The sequence below is a fragment of the Schistocerca americana genome, chromosome 5 (genome assembly GCF_021461395.2).
Source record: "Schistocerca americana isolate TAMUIC-IGC-003095 chromosome 5, iqSchAmer2.1, whole genome shotgun sequence".
Taxonomy (NCBI): Eukaryota; Metazoa; Arthropoda; class Insecta; order Orthoptera; family Acrididae; genus Schistocerca; species Schistocerca americana.
In genome coordinates this window covers 460,300,188-460,321,828 of record NC_060123.1, presented here as the reverse complement: position 1 = coordinate 460,321,828, position 21,641 = coordinate 460,300,188, and the positions used below count along the sequence as shown (strand labels likewise).

Here is a 21,641-nt window from a genome sequence, read left to right as displayed (position 1 = left end):
TCTTGCTCCGACCCATTTTGTGTTGAAAGTCTGTTAATTCCCAAAGTGCAATCATAACCATGTCAGACACCTTTCGCATGAATCATCTGAGTACAATTGACAGCACTGCCAATGCACTGTCCTTTTATATCTTGTGTACACCATACTACCACCATCTGTATATGTGAATATCACTATCCCATGACTTTTGTCACCTCAATGTATTTACTAGGTGAGTGTCACATGCAGATTTGTATTCATAATAGTTTTTCCATTCTTTCTCCAAGGCAGAACTATTATTCTTTCTTTCTTTTGTACAATATGACAATGTTACATATGGTCACTGCTGTCTGTAGCTCCTCATGAATCATAAAAATTTTAAGCTATTTTCATTGTCAAATGAATGATGACAAATCAGTCAAGTTCTGTATCTGGCTATCAAGTCTTTTGCTATGGAATCCTATCATAAAAAGTTCTTGGTTTATTCAGATAAAATCCCAGCCTTTTGACGGTTGCCTCCATCACTGTCATTGGACACTAGTGCTGACTATCACAAAACTGCAGAGGCTCCTACTTTTACAGGAGAGGTTATTGCTATATCAGAAATCCATGAAAAAGAGAGCAGCAAACCCCCAGGCACCTCGGGCATACATGCAGTCTACATGGCTGCTGCACACCTTGGCATCACAAGCTCTCCATGTCATACTCTCAACTGGACACCACGCAGCAGTACCAGCACTGCCAGGGGTTGTCACTTCCGAGGAACCTATTCATGTCTGCACAACATGTGACAAGAAAACAGTACCATAACTATACTCCTGACATAAACTATAAAGGCTGGTGTATGCACTACACGAGCCAGTTTCAAGAGTCTCTCCTGACCTCCGGGTGAGTGCTATCCATCGCATCATCTCAGGACACTCCTCAAGCCCATTGTAGGGATTAATGCTGCTGTTCTCAGCTTTTATCATTGTTTCCTCTGTGGATTTAGAATGCATTAAAGATAGACTTTTCTGTGCCTGAGTTGGAACTAACCAGGCCGACATTCTCAGAAATCAGATTATTTCTCTGCAAGTGTATTTCCCTATGAAGCTCCCAGTGGTATTAGTACAAAGTAGAAACAGTTAGATGATTTTTAGATACCAGCTCTGTCATGCCTCTGTACCAGTACCAAGTGAGGTGCTGTATTTTGTGCCTTTTTTTCTTACCGTCGACACAGACATAATTTTGTTTGTCAATAAACTTGCTGAAACTTTATCAATTTTTTCCCTGTGTCGCTGTGAGGGCAACATCAACTGTAAAAGTGGGTGCACCACCAGTTTCAGGGTTACTGTCAGTCTGACTGTCATGAAACTAATGAGGCTCCCATTTTTATAGCCACTTTTTTATAAAAGTAGGAGTCTCGTCTGTTTTACAACAGTCATACTTGGCCCCCAATGATGATGATGGAGGCATTCATCAAAAGTTTGGGATTTTATCCACATTTGATGAGGCAAGTAAATGAGTACATTTTAAGCAAGTTCTGTATCTTCTTTCCTTGGCAGGTATTTTGATGTATGAGGGACTGTCATAAAGTTTTAATTAAGGCTGTGAAAAAATAAAGTTAAATAACTAATTTTAACTACATAATTTTTAGTTTGTTTGTAGTCTGGTAGATGGAAAGCCCCACACAACACTACTGTAGCATTATGCTAGATGTGGTGAAACAAAATGCTCAGCTCATGAATAAAAGAGAATATCTAACAGTAATCTGTTTTCAGCAGCAGTGAAAACATTGCTGCTGCACAAACCAGTTCTGATGACTTTTTTCGCCATCTACAGTGAACAGACACTCCTACAACATTTCTGCTGCTGCTAAAAATGAAATTCTTAATCCCCACCCCCCAATGAAGGGAGTAGAGGATGTTTGACATGAATTATCAAAGTGTGTGGCAGACTCTCTTAATGGAATGACTGTTACAGTATCTAAAGCATTCAGTTCAAGAAGCTAGCCTAACAGGTATCTGAAGATGAGACAGCATTATCCTGAAATCAATTGCCTGTACACAAGATAAACTTCAAAATAAAATACAGTTGTACGGAAACTGACTCTCACTGGAATAAATAAATAACTGTTGAAAATCCAATGGACATTCAGTAATTAGCCATAAAAAGTACCACTCAATACTCCACTGTATCAATGGGCTGCAATATTTTGTTTTGATTCACTAGCGGTGTGCTGTGGTACTGTGGAGCAAGTTTATTGATAGAATGCTGGGAAGCGAAATCAGTCTACAAAGAAGATTGCTTAGAAATCATGCATGTGACCATTCTAGAATATTCCTCAAGTATATGGGACCCATACTAAATAGGACAAACAGGGGATACTGAAAGTATACAGAGAAGGGCAGCACAAATTGTCATAGGTTGTTTGATCTGTGGGAGAGTGTCAAAGAGGTACTGAAGGAACTGAACTGGAAGCCCTTGAAGATAGACGTAAACTATCCCAAGAAAGTATATTAACAAAGTTTCAAGAACTGGTTTTAAATGATGACTAGGAATGTACTACAAGCCCCTACGTGCCGCTCACATAGGGATTGTAGGATAAGATTAGAATAATGACTGCAATCACAGAGGCAATCCAACAATCATTCTGCCCATGTTCCATAAGTGAATGGAATAGGAAGAATCTCTAAAAACTGCTACAGTGAGACATACCATCTGCCATGCACTTTATGGTGGTTTGCAGAGTATAAATATTTCCTCCAGTAAGCACAATTTTTACTTCCTTTTTCGAAATTTGCAATCACGTCATTTTGTAAAACCTTTCCCCCTGAAGATGGATTTTTAGTCTTCAAGGCTAACAAAAGAATGAGAGGGTTTCCTACAGTCGATAGTGATAGTGTGATTTACGTTTCTGTATAAATGAAGTAGGTCCCTCCCCCCTCCTCCTCCCCCCCTCCCTCCGCCTCACCCAATGCAAGATTTTTTCAATGTAGCAGCCCTGAGTATTTTTCAGTTTTTAATTGTGCTTCTCTGTTTCATATCCATCATTAGAGGAAAAATCATCTCTAAAGATTTCTGAAGCTAATGATCAAATGGAATAGACAGTATCTTTCAGTGTATGAACCTGTATTCCCATGAGTATGAGTCCACCAATGCAAGCAGCAGAGCTTCTGAGGACTTCGTAAGGTGCAAAAGAAGTACTGGCAGATGGATGCTGTGAGGTGGCCCATGATTTATGAAAGGTTAACCCTGTCAGCAACAGTATTGCCCATGAAAGGCAAGAGCCCAGGTTTGAGTCCTCATCCAACAATTAAGAAGTTACACCCCAGGCAATTCCAGTCAACTAAGTTTAGTATCTGAGGGTGGTTCATGTCCCCCACCTAGCCAGAATACTGACAGAGAGAACATGTCTGAGATACTCGGACCCCACAAGACAGCCCCACAGCTTGAGGCTACATGGGGTGCGGCTGCTGTGGTAAGCAGGCGACGTGGTGCCACCATCTAATAACTCTTTACCAACATACCACAGTCCAGCAGCCAGCCAGATTCTTGCTAGTCTCTGAAGCCTGAGTATTGCACCATTAAATAGCACAGCATTTTGAGCTTTCCTGGTTACATTTTGAGATTTTGGTTTTCCCTTGAATTGTAGTATATGTTTAGACAACTTGGTAACACCTTGGACTTGTGCCAGTTGCTTGTTCACCTTGTGATCTCCATTGTCATTCACCTGCAGACCTGACTTTTCATTCCACTGGTCGCCACACAGTCACCAGCAGGAGTTGTTATAAACAATTTTTCTACCTAAGCAGAGTAGGATAGGAAACTAAGAGTAACATGTATGTCCCAGTATCTGCATCTCGAGGATAACAACAAAACGCCATGTATAGCTCATCAACAAATTAAAGGCAATCAAGACACCAAAAACTGCTTCAAGCAAACAGCTCATTGAAACTTATGATGAGAAATGATTACATTTATTTACAAATACTGTGTGCATTTCCCCTTCCATTTTCCATCTAACTCGAACACAAAAAGGGGAACCGGGAACTGATAAGTGCACTGTATACTCAGTCAGTTATAAGAATATATAAGACAAAAACAAATTGTAAAGGAATGGAAAATATACTTTATGGTAGTATTATGTAAGAGTGAATACCTTCTTCTCTGTACCCAGCCACGAACATTTCGTTGCAAGACCAGGATGCTATTTGCCAAAGCTTTCTCTCGTGCTTCTTCAAGAATACTATCATGAGCATCCTTAAGAAAAACTTTAGTGTGACCAAGCTGATAATCTTCTTTTGCAAGAACAGCAGCACATATCTTTCCTGAAGCTGCCTTGCAGTCAGTCTACAGGACAAAAATAGCCTTGTCATTACTGTGACTAGTAAAAAGAAAACTTAAGAAATCTTGTGTGTGTATGTGTGTGTGTGTGTGTGTGTGTGTGTGTGTGTCAATTTGCATAAATAAATGTAAAATTTTATTATTATATCAGATTTTCAATTAAGATGTAAACAAAATCTAATCTGACAATATTATGAAAAGGATAGATTGCTACTCTCCATACAGAGGACATGTGTTGAGTCATAGATAGTCACAAACAAACATACAAGCTTTCAGCCAAAAGGCCTTCTTCTAAAGTAGACAACACAGACACATTCACGCAAGCACAACTCAGCATAATCACTGAGAAAAGCTCAGCTCATATGTTTAGCAGTCTTTTTAGTTGTGCCTGTATGTGACTCAGTATCTCCTCTATATGCACAGTAGTAATCTATCCTTTTCATAATATTGTCATTATTCCATCCTGGATTTTCATTGCTCAAACATCTCATTTGAATTTATGGTAGAGATGCAGAATGACTTCTAATCTTTCATGCACGTAATTCATCAAATATAGACTTCTCTGTTGGTACCATCAATATAAAGAAGCTGTAAGACTTGTAATATTTTTAATTAGTTACGTTGTCATAAGTTCTGTCATACATTATCCTTTCAGTGACTTTTGCCAAACCTGTCAGGACAGACATAAGTCATTAACTTTATTATGTCAGGTTCCTAACAATTTCTATGATTCATTTAGCTTATGTAGTTAAAACATTCTTCCATGGTATAGCTTCTGGTTTTAAGAGCCACAGTTCCTTTCATATAGAGCTCTAACAATTACTAAGCTATTTATTATTATTATTATTATTATTTCAAAACAAGCTTAAACAACTAATAACAATATTCCACTATCAGAATTGTGATATCAATATTATCACACTTGTATGAGCTTTCATTGATAATTTTACACAGCTGACTTTGTCTTAGGTTTGCAGTCCCATCAATTTTTTGAACAAAAACATTTTCACCATGAATCGCATGATTTATCATAATTTTCACAATTGCAATTTTTACTTTTGAGTCATTTTTAAGTGGTTAAGGTGTCAAAAACACAACAGTTTAATAATGTTGACAACTGTTGTGTTTTCAGCATCTTAACCACATAAAAATGACTTGAAAGTAAAAATATGTAATTTTGTTTCTAGGTACTATTTCCTCAATTCACTGCTTTGCTATTTCTTGAACAACTGAATTTTCCCTCTATAATTTTCACTACCTATTACCACTTCTCTCTGGCTGCCTTTCCTTTTATCTTGATATTGTTAATGTTTCGTGCTAATAAATCTGGCAGGCTCCAGTCCACTAACTGAAAGTGTTCCTTATACAATGTTTAATTATGTCTTGGCCTAATTTCTCGACAATTTTACCAACTTGTCGTATACTCTCTATCCATCTGCCCCTATAGCAAGCTGAAGCAAGTTGTGCTCTTTTTGGAGGTTTTGTTATGAGGTGCAGTTCAAATGGTTCAAATGGCTCTGAGCACTATGGGACTTAACATCTGAGGTCATCAGTCCCCTAGACTTAGGACTACTTAAACCTAACTAACCTAAAGACATCACACACATCCATGCCCGAGGCAGGATTCGAACAAGCGACCGTAGTGGTCGTGCGGTTCCAGACTGAAGCGCCTGGAACCGCTCGGCCACTCTGGTCGGCTGAGGTACAGTGCTCAAAGAAATTTTCGTCACCTAGGCTGGTTATGTTAGAAGGGGAGATGGTGGCGAACATTTCCTAATCACCTCACTGTATTCTAATATCTTGCATTCAGTTCCTAATTTCTCTGTGTATCTGGAGGAAGTGACTGAATTTGACAGTATTTCTAGTGATTGAGCTATATTTCAGCACTGTATGTTACTTTTTCCCTGTATGATACACAAGTCTATACTCAACACAACACATTACATTTATACACATAAAACTGATTTATTTAAGAAACATAATGAAGGAAAAAGTCTGTGTGTACAAGAAAAGAAAAATCTTTTCGAATTAGAGAACTGAATAACCTCTCATTCCTTCTCAGCCAACAATGACAAGTGATCCCCTATTTCTGTAATATAATATGACATCAAATTTTTCACTTGAAACTGGAACAAATGCCAAACATAACAATAGCAAAATAAAAAGACACTGTCCACCAAAAAAAGTGAAGCACCCAGAACAGGAAGAGGAACTGAAATGAAGCTTACCAGGTTGAGAGAGTATCTGATATTATTTCAGTGATTGCAATATCAAGTCAAATTTACATAGAACTTCAAGTATGACCTAATTTATCAGTATGACCTTGTGCCCCCTCTGGTCCGGATATGTGGATTGATTTGGTTGGGAAGGATGTCATAAAGCTGTTGTATCTTTCCTGGGCCATGGTGATCCACAACTGTTGTAACTGGTCCTTGATATCCTGGATTCTGTCACTGGGATAGAGTTGATATCTGCACTGGTCACACACATGTTCAGTCTGAGACAGATTTGGAGATCTTGGTGGCTAGAGGAATACCTCAACATCATGCTGGTAGTGAATAGAGACATGTAGTATGTGTGGTTGAGCCCTGTCCTGTCGACAACTGGCTCCATGGCACTGTCACATGAGGGGTGAGGTTTGAGGATGGAGGATGTTTGTGACACACTGTTGTGCCATCAATCACTACCAGCCACGACCTGAAGTCATACCCGATGACTCTCCACATCATGACACCAGGAGGAACAACACTGTAGCGAGCCGGAGTGGCCGAGCGGTTCTAGGTGCTACAGTCTTTAACCGCACGACCGCTACAGTCGCAGGTTCGAATCCTGCCTCGGGCATGGATGTGTGTGATGTCCTTAGGTTAGTTAGGTTTAAGTAGTTCTAAGTTCTAGGGCACTGATGACCACAGCAGTTAAGTCCCATAGTGCTCAGAGCCATTTGAACCATTTGAACAACACTGTACACCTCCAAAACACTGAAAGAATGGGACCTCTCCACAAGTCACTGCCACACTCACCGAATGTGATCAACCTGAGTGACACAGACTGAAATTTATTACTGAACAAAAAGCAACACCATTTACCAGAATCCATGCTTCCAGTCATGGTATCAGTCCAAAACCAGCCATTTGCATTGTAGTGTTAATGGCAGCCTATGCAGTCTTTGACCAATGGTGCAGGATGACACAGGCTATAGCAGGGAGTTCTTTACTTGGTCTCAAAATGCAGGCACAGATGTGAATGGGTCACAATGCACTTGGTGAATAATACAGCAATTCCCCCTTGTGGTAGTCAGATGTTGTCAACTGGAACCTTGGCGACAAATTTGCCTGCTCTCATATACTCACACTATCAAACATCTAGCCTCTGTCTCATCCAAATGCCCCACAAACATGGATACTGTACAATTTGATCAGCCAGCCAAACTGATACCCACAATGAGGCCATCGCAAACTCTGCCAGGTGATGATTAGTCCCTAACACACAAATATGGAGCATCTTCATGTCCAGTTCCACCAAAATGATTGTAACCCACAACCGTGATGTAATCCATGACAGAAAGATGGTCAGCATCAGTCATAATATCATCTGCCTTTTTTATTGAAATGCAGACCTTTATAGGTCTTAAATGGCTACACAGGATAATTGAAATGGCCTGGGTGTCGGGACAGGTTCCATCAGACTGGACAAAAGCAGTAATCACACCAATCTTTAAACATGGAAACAGAAAAGATTGTAACAACTACAGAGGTATCTCTTTAATCAGTGTTGTGGGTAAAATCTTCTCACGTATTGTTGAAAGGAAAATGCGAGTATTAGTTGAGGACCAATTGGATGAAAATCAGTGTGGGTTTAGGCCTCTTAGAGGTTGTCAGGACCAGATCTTTAGCTTACGGCAAATAATGGAGAAGTGTTATGAGTGGAACAAGGAATTGTATCTATGCTTTATAGATCTAGAAAAGGCATATGACCGGGTTCCTAGGAAGAAGTTATTGTCTGTTCTATGAGATTATGGAATAGGAGGCAAACCTTTGCAAGCAATTAAAGGTCTTTACATGGATAGTCAGGCAGCAGTTAGAGTTGGCGGTAAATTGAGTTCACGGTTCAGAGTAGTTTCAAGGGTAAGACAAGGCTGCAACCTGTCTCCACTTTTGTTCATATTATTTATGGATCATATGTTGAAAACAATAGACTGGCTGTGTGAGATTAAGATTTGTGAACACAAAATAAGCAGTCTTGCATATGCTGATGACTTAGTTGTGATGGCAGATTCGATTGAAAGTTTGCAAAGTAATATTTCAGAGCTAGATCAGAAATGTAAGGACTATGGTATGAAGATTAGCGTCTCCAAAACGAAAGTGATGTCAGTGGGAAAGAAATATAAACAGATTGAGTGCCAAATAGGAGGAACAAAGTTAGAACAGGTGGATGGTTTCAAGTACTTAGGATGCATATTCTCACAGGATGGCAACATAGTGAAAGAACTGGAAGCGAGGTGTAGCAAAGCTAATGCAGTGAGCGTTCAGCTATGATCTACTCTCTTCTGCAAGAAGGAAGTCAGTACCAAGACTAAGTTATCTGTGCACCATTCAATCTTTCGACCAACTTTGTTGTATGGGAGCGAAAGCTGGGTGGATTCAGGTTACCTTATCAACAAGGTTGAGGTTACGGGTATGAAAGTAGCTAGGATGATTGCAGGTACTAGTAGATGGGAACAATGGCAGGAGGGTGTCCACAATGAGGAAATCAAAGAAAAACTGGGAATGAACTCTATAGATGTAGCAGTCAGGGTGAACAGGCTTAGATGGTGGGGTCATGTTACACACATGGGAGAAGCAAGGTTACCCAAGAGACTCATGGGTTCAGTGGTAGAGGGTAGGAGGAGTTGGGGCAGACCAAGGAGAAGGTACCTGGATTTGGTTAAGAATGATTTTGAAGTAATAGGTTTAAAATCAGAAGAGGCACCAATGTTAGCACTGAATAGAGGATCGTGGAGGAATTTTATAAGGGGGCTATGCTCCAGACTGAATGCTGAAAGGCATAATCAGTCTTAAATGATGATGATGATGATGCAGACCTTTATTGAATGTGATGTGCTGGAAGGTTTCATGTCCTTCACAGTGATCACACACGATCTGATACTGTTTGTACCTCTTATGCACCCCACCAGGCCTGGTAACAATGCAAAACATGAACAATACTAATGCACTCTTATGGCCATTCCACCTATCACAGAGAATTGCAGGTCTAATCATTTACATACCTGCCAATAGGGAGTATGAGTACAAAACTACATTGACACCCGATCATGTCTTCTACGTGCTTCATGTTTTTGGTAAGGCAGTGTAACTACAGCTAAAACAGAGCATGACATCATTACAAAAAATTGTAGAATTCTTCTTATGATTGCCCATTTCCTTATATAAAATCAAAGTTTCAATTTTTTCTATTACTCTTAAACACACACAGACTTCCAATGTTACTTTATAAGGTACTGCTATCCTTACAATGTAAATGACAAAAACATAATATTTTTTCCTAAATTTCGCTACCAAAGAAGATGAAGTAAATATTCCTGAGCTCATATCAAGAACACCTGCCAATATGAGTAACTCAGAAATAGATATCCTCAGTGTAGTGAAGCAACTTAAATCACTTAATAAAGGCAAGGTGTCCAGCCCATATTGTATACCAGTCTGGTTCCTTTCAGAGTATGTTGTTACTTGGCAATCATGTACAATTGGTCACTTGTTGAAAGATCTGTACCTAAGGGCTGGGAAGCTGCACAAGTCATGCCAATAGCAAAGAAAGGAAATAGGAGTAATCCAATAAATTACAGACCCATGTCACTAATATCGATTTGCAGTAGAATTTTTGAGCATATACTATATTCAGATATTACGGGTTATCTTGAATAGAGTGATTTATTGACAAATAGCCAACACAGGTTCAGAAACTATTGTCCTTGTGAAACTCAATTAACTTTCTATTCTCATAAAGTAATGAATGCTATCAACAGGGCAAGTCAAATTGATTCCACATTTTTAGATTTCCAGAATGCTTTTGACACAGTTTGGGGCGTATTTTTCCTTCTTTCCTGCTGTTGTTTATTTTCTAAGGTTTGTGGTAGGTTTTATATCAGCACTAGCAGGAAGTTGCATCCCTGGCCAATATATCAGGGCAATATTTTCCAAACCCAATACAGTGCTAGATGAAAGTAGTATTACCTTTATCCTCTCTTCTCAGAGTGGTCCAGATCCTTCTGTGCCACTTCATGTTGATCCAACTGTGGTGGAGATCCCTGGAATGCTTCCGGAAGTTCTCTCTATTGTGCTACTAAATAAATAGCAACACTTCTCACAAACAGGGATATATTTTGTCCAACATTTTCATTATTACTTTTCGCAACACAACTAACAATTGCTATGGTAATACCACTCTCTTGCGTACATTCAAACGTCCATACAGGACCTGAGAGAAAAACCAGAAAAACAACTACCACTCTTCAATTGTTCATTATGTCCTTGTTGGTGTGTCATTAACTCCATGACTCTTGGCTTCAGGTGCTTGCTGCACCGTGGCACAAACGACTCTCGGATGAGCAGTGGTTGTAATACTGTTTTTACTGGTCCCCTTCTTGCTGGCTTCACCACTGCTCCACATTCACTGCATACAAGAAAGGAAAACACACAGTTTCCCTTTCCCAGTACATTTATCCTTCTTCAATTTACTCATGAGCATCTCTTGTCAACAGCTTTCCAATGGTGTGTTGGGATGTTTACAAATATCCTCACATGTGACTTCTAATAAAATTGTGTACCTACAGAGTATTGTCTTAGTTATGGAACTGGATTCATGATTTCCTGTCACAAAGGTCACAGTTCATAGTAATTGATGGAAAGTCATCCAGTAAAACATGAGTAATGTCTGGCATTCCCCAAGGAAGTGTTTTAGGTCCTCTGCTATTCCTGATTGACATAAACAATTTAGGGAACAATCTGAGCAGCCATCTTTGATTGTTTGCAGATGATGTTGCGATCTTCCATCTAATAAAGTCAGCATATGAACAAAACAAATTGAAACTGATTTAGAAAAGATATATGTATGGTGCAAAAAGTGGCAGTTGACTAAATAATGAAAAGTGTGAAATCATCCACATGAGTTCTAAAAGGAATCCCTTAAATTTCGGTTGCAGGATAAAACACACAAATCTAAAGGCTTTAAATTCAACTAAATACTTTGGAATTACAATTATGAATAACTGAAACTGGAACAATCGTGTAGATAATGTTGTGGTGAAAGCAAACAAAAGACAGCGATTTATTGGCAGCAGAATGCTTAGAAAATGTAGCAGATTTGTTAAGGAGACTGCTTACACTACACTTGTCTGCCCTTTTCTGGAGTATTTCTGTGAGGTGTGGCACCTGCATCGGTTAGGACTGATAGAGGACATCAAGAAAGTTCAAATACGGACAGCTCACTCTGTACCATCACAAAATGTAGGAGAGAGTACCACGGATTTGATACATGAACTGAGGTGGCAATCATTAAAGCAAAGGCAATTTTCATTGTGGCAGGATCTTCTCGTGAAATTTCAATCACCAACTTTGCCTCAGAGTGAGAAAGTATTTTCTTGCCAACCACCTACGTAGGGAGGAATCATAATAAAATAGAAGTTAGAGCTTGCATGGAAAGATTTAAGTGTTTGTTTTTCCAACAATCTGTTTGCGAGTGGAACAGTAGAGAAATAGCTTGAAGGTGGTTCAATGAACCTCCTGCCAGGCACTTAATTGTTAATTGCAGAATAATCATGTACTTGCAGATATAGATTCAGTTTTTATATATCCAGACAGCTGTCTTTTTTATATATAAAAGTTGTCACTTTTATCTCCACAAAATCTTTTCCACAACTGTTTATGAGCATAAAGCCCATTACTGTTACATGAACTTGTAATAGAAATCACTACAGTTTACAGTACTTAACATAATGCATTTATTTACAGCTCTAGAAGTGCATTTAGCACTGAAAAAAAAAAAAAAAAAAAAACCACTACTTCTTACCAGTAATGGTAAAGCTGTATATGACAACTTCATTTCAACTAATTCTTTCCCTTCATGGATTATGAGAAATGCTCTCACAGGGAAATGGAACCACACTTGAAAGGAAGAAAATTAATCCTTACACTGATCCTGATAGAAAGCACAATAATTTCACATCATTCTAAATAGAAGTGAAGTAAGATAAAGTAATAAAATAAGAAATGGAATAATACCTTATTTGATGGTGGGATTCCTGGAGCAATAAATCTGTATCTCTCAACAAATTCTTTGAATGTATGTCTTATGGGATACCCTGCACGTCTTATTCTTGCTGTTTCCATCATACCAGAGTATTGTAGCTGACGGACAACCAGCGTTCTGTCAAATAACTGAAAGATAGGAAATAAAATAAGATGATGATCTCGAGAAGAATAATTTATGGAATAGTATTGGAATACAGATCAAATGTATCATTAGTACATAGCTCACGATAGTTTTGTGTGTTACAGTCATCATAGAAAAATTGTATTTCAATTGAAAATGCTACTGCTATTAAGTGAAGTCAGTTTACTGAAACTGTAACTGCACAGTTTCACATGTTTCTGGTCTGCCTAATATGCAATATATGAGACTCACACACTTAATGAAACATCATATTTGACAAATTTTAATCAAACAATTCTGTATCTGCTATAATTCTCCAGATAAATCTAAAATTTAATTCCAATGAGTAGCATAACTCAGCACCAAAGTTGATGCCCCAAACACGTAAGTGTGTAATTAAGACTGTGGGGAAGAATACAGCAAATCAAAGAGCAATGACTTAGATCTTTAGGACCTGATTGAAAATCAGCAGACAGGATATAACAGGAAAAGATGGTGAGTACCACAGTAAAGGACAACTGACTGTTCATCAGTTAGATTTGGGGACATAACAAGAGCAGCATGTTATTCATTTAACGTGATAGACAAATTAATGTTGTTACAAGGGTTTTCTTTTAAAACTGGCCAACTAGATTGTTTTAATATGATGTTGCAGTACTATTTCTACGTCTCTTGTTATTGTTAAAATAGCGGCATCACAGAAATTGGCAGAACGGTTTTGGTTACAGTGAACAATAACGGAATGGTATTGTGAAAAAATGTAAATTTCATGTGAGGGTTTTTTTTAGATTATCTGTGATTTTTGTAAAGTTTTAAATCAACAACAATTTTATGAATCACTTTGTTCAACTTCTGCTAATCAAACACTTTCAGGAAAAAAAAAACTGTCTACAATTGCTTTGCAGACTTTCATCTGAGTTTTGATTAGTTTCATGGTAGTCAACTGAAATCAGTTACACCTTGGTCTACAGAGCATTAATACTGTGCACAACATGACTGAAGACAATTAACATGTGACCTACTGTAAAAAAGATGAATATTCTAGACTGCAGTATATCCAATTTTATGAACAAATGTCTTACTGCACACCATTTTAAGCAAACTATAAGTGAAGACAAACTATAGTTTTTCACACATGACAGTGTTTATGACATCACATCTCCTAAACTGTGTGTCATACAATGACACAATTTTGCAGATGCATTCAGTGGTATAAGTGCATACTGCCTGCAAAAATTGTTGCAAACAGAGTCAGTAGTAAAGCAGTAATAAATTAAAATGCCATGCCTGATGTAGCAGTTCTATTGCATTATCAATGAAAGTGTAGTAAGAGGAAAACTTTTTCCCTTTCGTAATTTTGTGGTGGGTGTTAGCAAGAAAAAGTTTCACAAATGTTTGCAATTATACATAAAGTTTATTGTAGCTCACTAAGTGTTCTCATTCTCAAATACTGGCTCAGTACAGTCTACATATTTGCACATTGTAAGTTCTGCTGCCTCAAGTTCCTAACTAATTCCACTTACAGTGTTAAACCTTTAACATATGATTATACCTCTTAATGAGTAGATTATGACACCACTTTCAGTTTTTAAACTGGATCAATAATTATACGAAATACTGAAAATCAAATTTTGAAGCTGTTACATAGGCAGCCTGCCCTGCAACTCAGACAGTGCACAATGAGTGACGAACCACATACCATTTAGTAATATAGATACTTTTCTGCATAGTACACATTTCCATTGAAACAGTTTCTTCCAGAACAAGACATATGTTGTTTATATCAAAGGGCTGTGACTAATACAATGTGAATTTGTGTGAATGAAATAGCTTGCTAGAAAATGACCTTATAATAAGAAACATTTGTGTTTAATGTCCTGTCAACATTGAGGTCATTAGAGACAGAGCACAAGCTTGGATTAAGGAAGGATGGGGAAGGAAATCGGCCATGCCCTTTCAGTGGAACTATTCACCTTAAATTATCTAGGCAAATCACAGAAAACCTGAGTCAGGATGGCCACATGGGGATTTGATTATTCAGAGTTACAAGTTAAACATTAAGAACAATGACTATCACATTACATCCAAATACCTTTGGCTTCTTGAATTCATTTGGTTTCATGCAGCGGACAAACCATGGATGACAACAACTCAAAGTATGCATTAAAGCTTCCAGTGATTTTCTGAACTGCACTGATAATGTAAGATTCCTTTTCCTAGTGTCATCTGTAAGGTTGAAGTCTTCAGCAAACAATGTTTTCAGGAATTTGTTACTAGAAATATACACAACTTGCTTAAGATCAGCACTGAATGTATCACGATTCTTCTCAAGAAAACCTAAAAAAAAATAAAAGCCATATCACTATAAGAACTGTGTAAGCTACATGCTGTGAACAGAATTTTTTTCTTTTCTTTTTTTAACATATTAACCACTATTTACAATTTAAGTATACATCTACATCTACATCTACATCTACATTTATACTCCGCAAGCCACCCAACGGTGTGTGGCGGAGGGCACTTTACGTGCCACTGTCATTACCTCCCTTTCCTGTTCCAGTCGCGTATGGTTCGCGGGAAGAACGACTGTCTGAAAGCCTCCGTGCGCGCTCTAATCTCTCTAATTTTACATTCGTGATCTCCTCGGGAGGTATAAGTAGGGGGAAGCAATATATTCGATACCTCATCCAGAAACGCACCCTCTCGAAACCTGGCGAGCAAGCTACACTGCGATGCAGAGCGCCTCTCTTGCAGAGTCTGCCACTTGAGTTTATTAAACATCTCCGTAACGCTATCACGGTTACCAAATAACCCTGTGATGAAATGCGCCGCTCTTCTTTGGATCTTCTCTATCTCCTCCGTCAAACCGATCTGGTACGGATCCCACACTGATGAGCAATACTCAAGTATAGGTCGAATGAGTGTTTTGTAAGCCACCTCCTTTGTTGATGGACTACATTTTCTAAGCACTCTCCCAATGAATCTCAACCTGGTACCCGCCTTACCAACAATTAATTTTATATGATGATTCCACTTCAAATCGTTACGCACGCATACTCCCAGATATTTTACAGAAGTAACTGCTACCAGTGTTTGTTCCGCTATCATATAATCATACAATAAAGGATCCTTCTTTCTGTGTATTCGCAATACATTACATTTGTCTATGTTAAGGGACAGTTGCCACTCCCTGCACCAAGTGCCTATCCGCTGCAGATCTTCCTGCATTTCGCTACAATTTTCTAATGCTGCAACTTCTCTGTATACTACAGCATCATCCGCAAAAAGCTGCATGGAACTTCCAACACTATCTACTAGGTCATTTATATATATTGTCAAAAGCAATGGTCCCATAACACTCCCCTGTGGCATGCCAGAGGTTACTTTAACGTCTGTAGACGTCTCTCCATTGATAACAACATGCTGTGTTCTGTTTGCTAAAAACTCTTCACTCCAGCCACACAGCTGGTCTGATATTCCGCAGGCTCTTACTTTGTTTATCAGGCGACAGTGCGGAACTGTATCGAACGCCTTCCGGAAGTCAAGAAAAATAGCGTCTACCTGGGAGCCTGTATCTAATATTTTCTGGGTCTCATGAACAAATAAAGCGAGTTGGGTCACACGATCGCTGTTTCCAGAATCCATGTTGATTCCTACATAGTAGATTCTGGGTTTCCAAAAACGACATGATACTCAAGCAAAAAACATGTTCTAAAATTCTACAACAGATCGACGTCAGAGATATAGGTCTATAGTTTTGCGCATCTGCTCGACGACCCTTCTTGAAGACTGGGACTACCTGTGCTATTTTCCAATCATTTGGAACCCTCCGTTCCTCTAGAGACTTGCGATACACAGCTGTTAGAAGGGGGGCAAGTTCTTTCTCTTTCCAAGGAGCTTTGGAAAAATTGCGTATAGCGTGTAGTAATAAAATAGGTCCATTTAGTCTGAGACCCGAACGTTCATCTGGCGTTCCTTGGCGTAAGTACACTAGAAAGAATCGATTCAAGTTTGTAACCTATTCCAAGCCGGAGACAAGTGCAGATATTTCGAAAGTTAAATCATGGACTGATTTGGAGAATCAATGTCATGCAAAAAATAAGATATTTCAAGGTGTGAATCCGCTTTATATTGGTTTGCAAATTGCTGGAGATGAACCCGCTAAGAATGATGTAGTACAAAGTGAAGTGAAATATTTAACATTTGTTGTTAGAAATAGAGTGTATATGACCTTTCATAAACGCAAGGGGACAGTAACATTTTGAATAAAGATTGTTGTTTACAGCTAATGTCTGCGTTGGGTTTTTTTTATGGCAACTGGGACCATATAAGAAATTACCCGGACGACCTACGCCTGGCCTTCCTTGTTCCTACCAGTCAAGAAAGAATTGATGAGTTAGCAATTACATTTTATGGAAACAAGATTAATTATTCAGCTGCTGTAATTGTACTGGAAGAACTCTGGTATTATAAGCCAAACCTGGACAATTTAATACGGCAATTCAGGGAAGCATACAGAGAATTTGTTTTTATGCCAAATGGAATAAGGTGTGCTCATAGATATTACGATTTCCGACAGGGACGGTACAGGCCTTTATGGTATAATTATTAGAACCACAGTGAATACAAACCTCAAAGTCCTGCTCAGACGCACAGCCAAAGGCCATCCTTGAAAATGGCCTCACGGGCAGTGAGGTCTCCCAATCAGGGTAGAACAAAATATAGGCTTGTTCACAAGTTGTCGAAGGAAAAAGAGTGGTGGCGGTGTTCCTGTCAGTATGAGTATTGTTTACATTTTAGGTGGCAAGCATTGGCAAGGTTGTATTACGTGTTGGACATTTCAGGATGGCGTACAACCTGTTTACCGCTCTGGGATTCAGAAGAAGCCAGTATGAAAATGCTACCAGTAGTAGTCAACAAGCCCAAAATATCCAACATAACACAGCTTCTAATTCAACGGAGCACGGGACACATCAAGACGCTGCACAACATCACTTTGACGACGGATGGGAGATGCCGCTGTCGCGCATGCCAGCGCACTTACTCGGAGCTGCAGGACCATCCGCTCCGGGTGACAACCTATTGGGGGCCCCATTAGAAAGCGAATCGCGCCCACCTAGTATTACTTGTGGGCCGATTCCGCGTTTTCGCGATGACGCAACTTCTTCAAGGCCGTGTGCAGGCCAGGACGTGCCTGACCGGCTTGGACATGTTCCAGACGCTTGCGCAACGCCTCGCCGGCAGGGGTATAAAAGGCGTAGCGACAGCTTTCTGATTAAAGTAGATGCTACTTCTGTTGGCGGGCAACGTCACTTTGTTAACACTGTGTTGGCTATTTGGAATCTTATTGAGTATTGTATTTCTGAAGAGCCTTTTGCACAAGGTAATTTAACACATATACATGCATACCTAAAGTTGAGCGAGGGAAAGCTTTTAACAGAGGTTAGGAGTGGTCTTGAGTTTATGTTTGGTAGTATAAATGGTGTATTTGATGTCCAAAAATGTAGGAGTAGGAAAACCGCCTTGATTTACATAACAAAATATGATTCGGATCCTGTTTCTAATTGTAATGATTCTGCATTGTCTTTTAACGTTCGTGTTCGAAGGTGGGCCGAACGTACGAATGCTATAGATTATATGGACCCTTTTTTAGTTAATAACTGGTCACGTATTCGTTTTATTGAAAAATATTTTGAATCCTTTCAGGCTAACAAGCTTATAGTCAGGTCGCTGTCCGAGTGTCATTTGCAGTATAATGGGTGGGCGGGCCGCGTGGTACGCTGGTATAACCAGGCCTTTCGGTCCAAGGTGGTGCGTAAAAAACAATTGTACCTTTATGGTGACACAAATATAGGCAAGTCCACCTTGATTGAAAAAATCGTTTCTCATAAACAACATGTTTATCATCCTTTTTGTTCCGAATTTGGATTTGGCGGATATGACCCTCGTGTTCATAACGTAATTGTGTTTGAAGAATTTGAGTGGTCTAGGTGGCGTCCGTACGCGGCAATTTTGAAGCGCATAGTTGAAGGACGACCTGTCACTGTTAATGTGAAGAACAAACCAGGCATGGTTATAAAACATTGAGGCTTGGTCATATTTGTGTCTAACGAATTTGCTATTGGTGATGAAGCTTTAATATCACGTCTGGACGTAGTGCATACACAGTTCAAACAAAATATAGTGCTTTCAATAAGAAAAGATCAAATGCTTACTTGTAATTATATTAAATATAAGTTCAAACATACACAGAAGAGCCAAAGAAACTGGTATAGGCACGTGTATTCAAATTCAGAAATATGTAAACAGGTAGAATACAGTGCTGTGGTCGGCAATGCCTATATAAGACAACAAGTGTCTAGCACAGTTGTTAGATCGGTTATGTTGCTACAATGGCAGGTCATCAAAATTTAACTGAGTCTGAATGTGTATTATTAGTTGGCCCACAAGTGATGTGACACAGCATCTCCGAGGTAGCGATGAAGTGGGGATTTTCCCAAATGACCATTTCACGAGTGTACAGTGACTATCAGGAATTTGGTAAAACATCAAATCTCTGACATAACTGCAAGAATGGGAGAAAAGACAACTGAAGAGAATCATTCAACATGACAAAAGTGGAACCATTCTGAATATTGCTGCAGATTTAAATGCTAAGCCATCAACAAGTGTCAGCATGCCAACCATTTGATGAAACATCACTGATGTGGGTTTTCAGAGCCAAAGGCCCACTTGTGTACCCTTGATGACTGCATGACACAAAGCTTTATGCCCACCTGGGCCTGTCAACACTGACAATGGACTGTTGATGACTGGAAACATGTTGCCTGGTCAGACGAGACTAACTTCAAATTGTATCGAGCAGATGGACATGTACGGGTATGGAGACAACCTCATGAATCCATGTACCCTGCATGTCAGCAAGGGGACTGTTCAAGTTGGTGGAGGCTCTGTAAAGGTGTAGGGCATGTGCAGTTGGAGTGATATTGGACTCCTGGTACATCTAGATATGACTCTGACAGGTGACACGCACATAAGCATCCTGTCTGATTACCTGCATCCATTCATGTCCATTGTCCATCCGACAGACTTGGGCAATTCCAGCAGGACAATGTGACGCCCCACACATCCAGAATTGCTACGGAGTGGCTCCAGGAGCACTCTTCTGAGTTTAAATACTTTCGTTGGCCACAAAACTCCCCAGACATGAACACTATTGAGCAAATCTTGGATGCCTTGCAATGTATTGTTCGGAAGAGATCTCCACCCCTCGTACTCTTACAGATTTATGGACAGCCCTGCAAGATTCATGGTGTCAATTCCCTCCAGCACTACTTCAGTGCAAGTCCATGCCACATCATATTGTGGCACTTCTGCGTGCTCTTGGCAGCCCTACATGATATTAGGCAGGTGGACCAATTTCTTTGGCTCTTCAGTGTAATAAAGTATATTACAGTACAGCTGAACAAATAAACTGACCATAATGCACAAATATTGCTAACAATTGAAAATAACTGATATTGTGAGTGATATACAACAGCACCAAAATAACAAGAAAGAGGTACATGAGAAAATTAGGGTACACTAGTGTCACAAAACAGCTTAAATTGCAAAAATTAAACAAGACTCCAGTGTCCAATGGAATTCCTGTCAGATACTGTACAGAATTTGCAGATGACTTGGCTCTCATTTTAACAATAGTGTACCACAGATCCCTCAAATAAAAAATTGTGCTCCGTGGTTGGAAGAAAGCACAGATCAGACACATCTACAAGAAAGGTATCTGAGTTCAAACTTAATATTGTATAGAACAGAATGACCTCCTCGACAGCAATAAACGGGGAGTCTAGTCATGCAAAACCCAATCCAGACATTTATGACATGACATCCTGAAAATGATGGATCAAGGCAATAAGGTGGATCCAGCATATTTTTTACTCCCAAAAAACACTAACAAAAGTGCAGTTATATAGAGATACAAATGAAATTTATAACTGGAATGAAAATTTCTTAGTAGAGAGGATGCATCATGTTATCTTCAATGGACAGCCACTAATGGATGCAGAAGTAAAGTCAGGCAAATCCTGTGCTAATGTCTTGGCATCCTTATTGTTTGTGTTGAATATCAAAGCCCTAACATTATGCAGATGATGTACTTATGTATAATGAATGTTGTAGGAAAGTTCTTGCAGAATGTAAATACTTTGGGATTAAAGGAGAGCACTTACCGAAAAGCAGAGGCATTGGGTTGTTGACAGGCACTTTCAAAAGAAAGAAAACTTGTTAACTTCCAGAGTTATCCTTTGATGAGCTAAAGCAAAAAACAAACACACACACACACACACACACACACACACACACACGCATGCCTATGCCCTTACACTGTGCTGGCTGAACTAACACTGTACTTTGGCAGGTGGACTGGTTGTGGTGGGGGGTGGTGTTAGGTAGGGTGGGTAAAGGGAGAGGGAGGAGAGAGGCAGGAAGAGGGATTGGAAGTGAGTGGCTAGTGGCTCGGAGGGAGACAGCCAGCTTGCCAACTAGGACTGTGGGAGGGAGGGGTGGCTGTTGCATGGGCTAGGCATGTGAAGCACAGTTGTCAGAAATGGTGGGGAGCAGTGCACACTGAAGGAGGTGTGGGAATGTGAACTGGGAGGGAGTGTCAGGATAGAGGAAGGGGAAACTGTCACGTGAAGTTTACATGGACAGTGGGTTACCTGAGATTGAAGTCAGGACAATTACTAGAGCAGAGAATGTGTTGTAAGGCTACATCCCATTTCCGTGGTTCAGAGAAGCTGGTGGTGGAAGCAAAGATCCAGATGTCCTAGTTTGTAAAGCAGGCACTGAAATTGATAATGTTATGCTCAGATGCATATTGTGCCACTTTGTGGTCAACTTTATTCTTGGCA

General features: G+C 39.5%; 1 protein-coding gene across 1 annotated transcript in view; it reads right to left on the bottom strand.

Moving 5' to 3' along the window:
- Positions 1-21,641, bottom strand: part of LOC124616139 (myosin-VIIa-like) — a 388,269-nt gene that overhangs the window by 244,856 nt on the left and 121,772 nt on the right. The window contains exons 12-14 of the mRNA XM_047144413.1: positions 14,825-15,069; positions 12,582-12,737; positions 4,121-4,311 (exon numbers count right to left, since the gene is read on the bottom strand). Coding sequence (XP_047000369.1) covers positions 4,121-4,311; positions 12,582-12,737; positions 14,825-15,069 — 592 coding nt within the window. The remainder of the gene's footprint in view (positions 1-4,120; positions 4,312-12,581; positions 12,738-14,824; positions 15,070-21,641) is intronic.